General features: G+C 64.7%; 1 protein-coding gene across 1 annotated transcript in view; it reads right to left on the bottom strand.

The window, feature by feature from the left end:
- The window catches only part of NCOR2 (nuclear receptor corepressor 2), a 179,833-nt gene that overhangs the window by 12,418 nt on the left and 164,484 nt on the right, over positions 1 to 2,931 (bottom strand). The window contains 5 exon segments of the mRNA XM_039879488.1: positions 7 to 209; positions 305 to 424; positions 568 to 717; positions 1,435 to 1,686; positions 2,234 to 2,455. Coding sequence (XP_039735422.1) covers positions 7 to 209; positions 305 to 424; positions 568 to 717; positions 1,435 to 1,686; positions 2,234 to 2,455 — 947 coding nt within the window.

The following is a 2,931-nucleotide window of genomic DNA, read 5'->3' as shown; positions in this document are numbered from 1 at the left end:
CCCCGCCCACCTCAGGACCGTGGGGGTGCCCGGCTCCACGGAGGTCACGAGGCCCTTCACGCCGGCATTGTGCAGCACGCTGGGCCTCTGCTGGACGGCGTCCTGGGTCCGGGGTGAGATGGGTGAGTGCTGGTGGGTGTGGGCGTGGGAGGCGGGGCGGCTGCTGCTGGTGCTGCCCCCACCGCTGCCGCCGCTGCTCTGCTCCGTACCTGGCGGGGGCGGGGACAGGCCGTGGTCAGAAGAGCGGGACTCGGGAGGCCCGCGGGGACCCCCCGGGCCCGGGGCGGGGTCTCTGGCGCCCTACCGGGTCTCCAGATAGGTGCGTGCTCCACCGTCGTGGTGGACGTGAGGATGGACTTCTCCCGCTCGCGGTCCCTCTCGGACGAGGACGTGGCGGTCGGCTTGGTCAGGTGGGTGGGACCTCCTGGGAGACAAGAGGCCCACAACTCAGCCCCAGGGCCCTAGAAGGGCCCGCATTTGTCCTCTGGGGTGGAACAGAGAGGGGAAGGCATCTGCCCGCGGACGCCCAGCCACTCCCTCAGAGGCCGGGGCGGGTGAAGGTGCTACCTGGGGACAGCGGGGAGCTGCTGAGCCGGCCGCTGAAGTGCTGGGGTGCGGTGGGGAGGTAGGCCAGGCGGTCCATGGCAGCGGCGGGCGTGCCTGGTGTCGGGGGCACTAGCACGGGCAGATGTGGCACTTGGGACAGGTCGATGATGCCTGTGGGGGGAGGTGGGACAGAGTTGCGGCCTCAGGCTCCTGCTGGCTGGACCGCCGCATGGGCGGAGTCCTGCGCCTTCACTGATGTCCGCCTCCTTGGGCCCGAGCACCAGCCCCGCGGGACCCGTTTCAGAATGCCAGGTTCTCCCAGACCCTCCTCCCTGTGCTCCCCCGCCTGAGAAGTCAGGGCCGACAGGGGCGCCCCTGCATGGCGTGGCCTCAACTCAGCCCCCACCTCTGAAATGGCTAGTGTGACCAGTTCTCCAGTTGGACACTGACCAGCACCTGGGCACTCCAGAAGGACGTCCCAGGAGTGTGTCCGCAGGAAACCTGACACACACCTGCTAAGCAACCACAGGCTGCTGGCAAGTCCAGGGAGCCGGAAACCCCAACAGCCTTGTGTTTTGGTCTCATTTTGTCAACTCCAAGGACGGCACGTGCCAAGAGCACACATAGCACGCGTGCGACCCGTGCGTGCAGCCAGGATGCACGTGGCCATCAGGCACAGCCTCGTGCCCACAGCACACACACTGCAGCCACCAGCAGGTGTGTGGCCACGTCGCCCTGACCCCCGAGATGCCCACACTCTAAACACCTCGGCAAAGCCACACGCACGGGTCCTCTGCACTCCCAGGCGAGCCCAGGTGCTCCCGGAGCACGGCCGATGCCCGACGGAGCTGGTCCGCCCGCCCACCCGGGGCCCCCGGGGCCGCCCACCTCGAGGGCCGGCAGCGTAGTTGAGCGCCAGCGAAGACTCGCGGGGTGACAGGCCCCGCAGCATGTCGGCGCGCTGGGCCATGGCGGTGGCCGCGTTGTGGTGCATCTGCTGCGAGGTGATGTAGTCGTTGATGATTGTCTGGCGGTTCTCCAGAGCCGCCGTGTCGGGGTAGCCGCGGATGAGGTAAGGCGGGTACAGGTGCGGGTAGGTGGGGCTGGGGGCCAGGTGCCGGGGCAGGTAATAGGCGGCGGCTGCCGGGAGAGGGGAGCGAGGTCAGGCGGCCCACGCCCCGGCCAGAGGATGTCACCCCCCTGCCTTAATGTCCCCGCTCCTGCGTCCTGACAGCTTCTCCCCAGGACACCCCCTCGAGACAGCATTAGGGTGCAGAAATAGATACTTGCTCCCTAAAACCCTTGAGGGGCCTTTTATTGGTAATGACCTCTGGCCTGAAGCTCTCCTACACACGGGGCATCCGGCTCATGCATCACCGAGACACCTAAGGGATGCAGCCCTCACAAAAGCTCTCCGGGTCCCGTCTGCGTGGGGACTCCCACATCGAGCCCTCTCTAGACACGTTTGCACTTTGAAAGGCTCAGACGTCCCTCAGGAAAAAGACAACCAAGAAAGATGCCCCGGATTCCTAAGACAAATGCTAGTCTGCACCGTCCTGTGACGATGCCGTCGGGTGTCCCCACCTCTAGGCCTCAGCTTCCCCAATGGGCAGAGCCGGGGCGATGCCTCAGGAGACCCCGGGCGGACACGGATGAGGCCCCTGGCCCCGTGCTTCAGGACAATCACCTGCATCCAGGGGGATTCCGCGGGGTATGGAGGTGGGGTCGAAGGCCAGCGGGATGTGGCCGCGGTACAGGTCCACGCCGCTCACGCCCCGGAGCAGGTGCTCGTAGGACGAGATGGGGTGGGCGTGGTGCTCCGGCACGGCGCTGTGCGGGGACTTGGCTATCTCGCGGGGCGTCGACGTCAGCTTCCGATCCTGGGACGCCTTGCTGGACGAGAGGCTGCCTGTGGACGGGTGGCGTGGGGACGGCATCGGACCTCTGTGCCACCGCCGTGCCGGCCCCAACGCAGGCACCGGAGGCTGGTGTGTTACGGGAAACCGCTGCGGAGCAGGGGCTTTGGGACCCCAAGACCAGGCCTCTTCATTCACCCACCCATTTGCCTCTTAGTTCACGTTTTAAAAATCATTTACTCGTTTGCTTTTAGTTCCCAAAAATGTTCATCGTTCTCCCTTTCGTTTGTTCTTTGTCTCATTCATCATTCATTCCTTCAATAAGTCAGTCAATCGATTGACCAATCAATCCAAACGCACCTCTGGAACCTCCACTACTTGCCAAGCGGTATTTGGGGGGCTGGGGCTACACCAGAGAATAGACAAACTCCCGGCCCCGAAGGGGCCGACATTTAACGCGGGGGACGGATGATAAACTAGTCGTCAAATAAGGGCTTCGGAGTGATAAACGCTCTGGAGAAAAACGTGA

Source organism: Pteropus medius, unplaced genomic scaffold (genome assembly GCF_902729225.1).
Source record: "Pteropus medius unplaced genomic scaffold, Ma_sr-lr_union100, whole genome shotgun sequence".
NCBI lineage: Eukaryota > Metazoa > Chordata > Mammalia > Chiroptera > Pteropodidae > Pteropus > Pteropus medius.
This window is presented reverse-complemented; position numbering and strand designations above follow the sequence as displayed.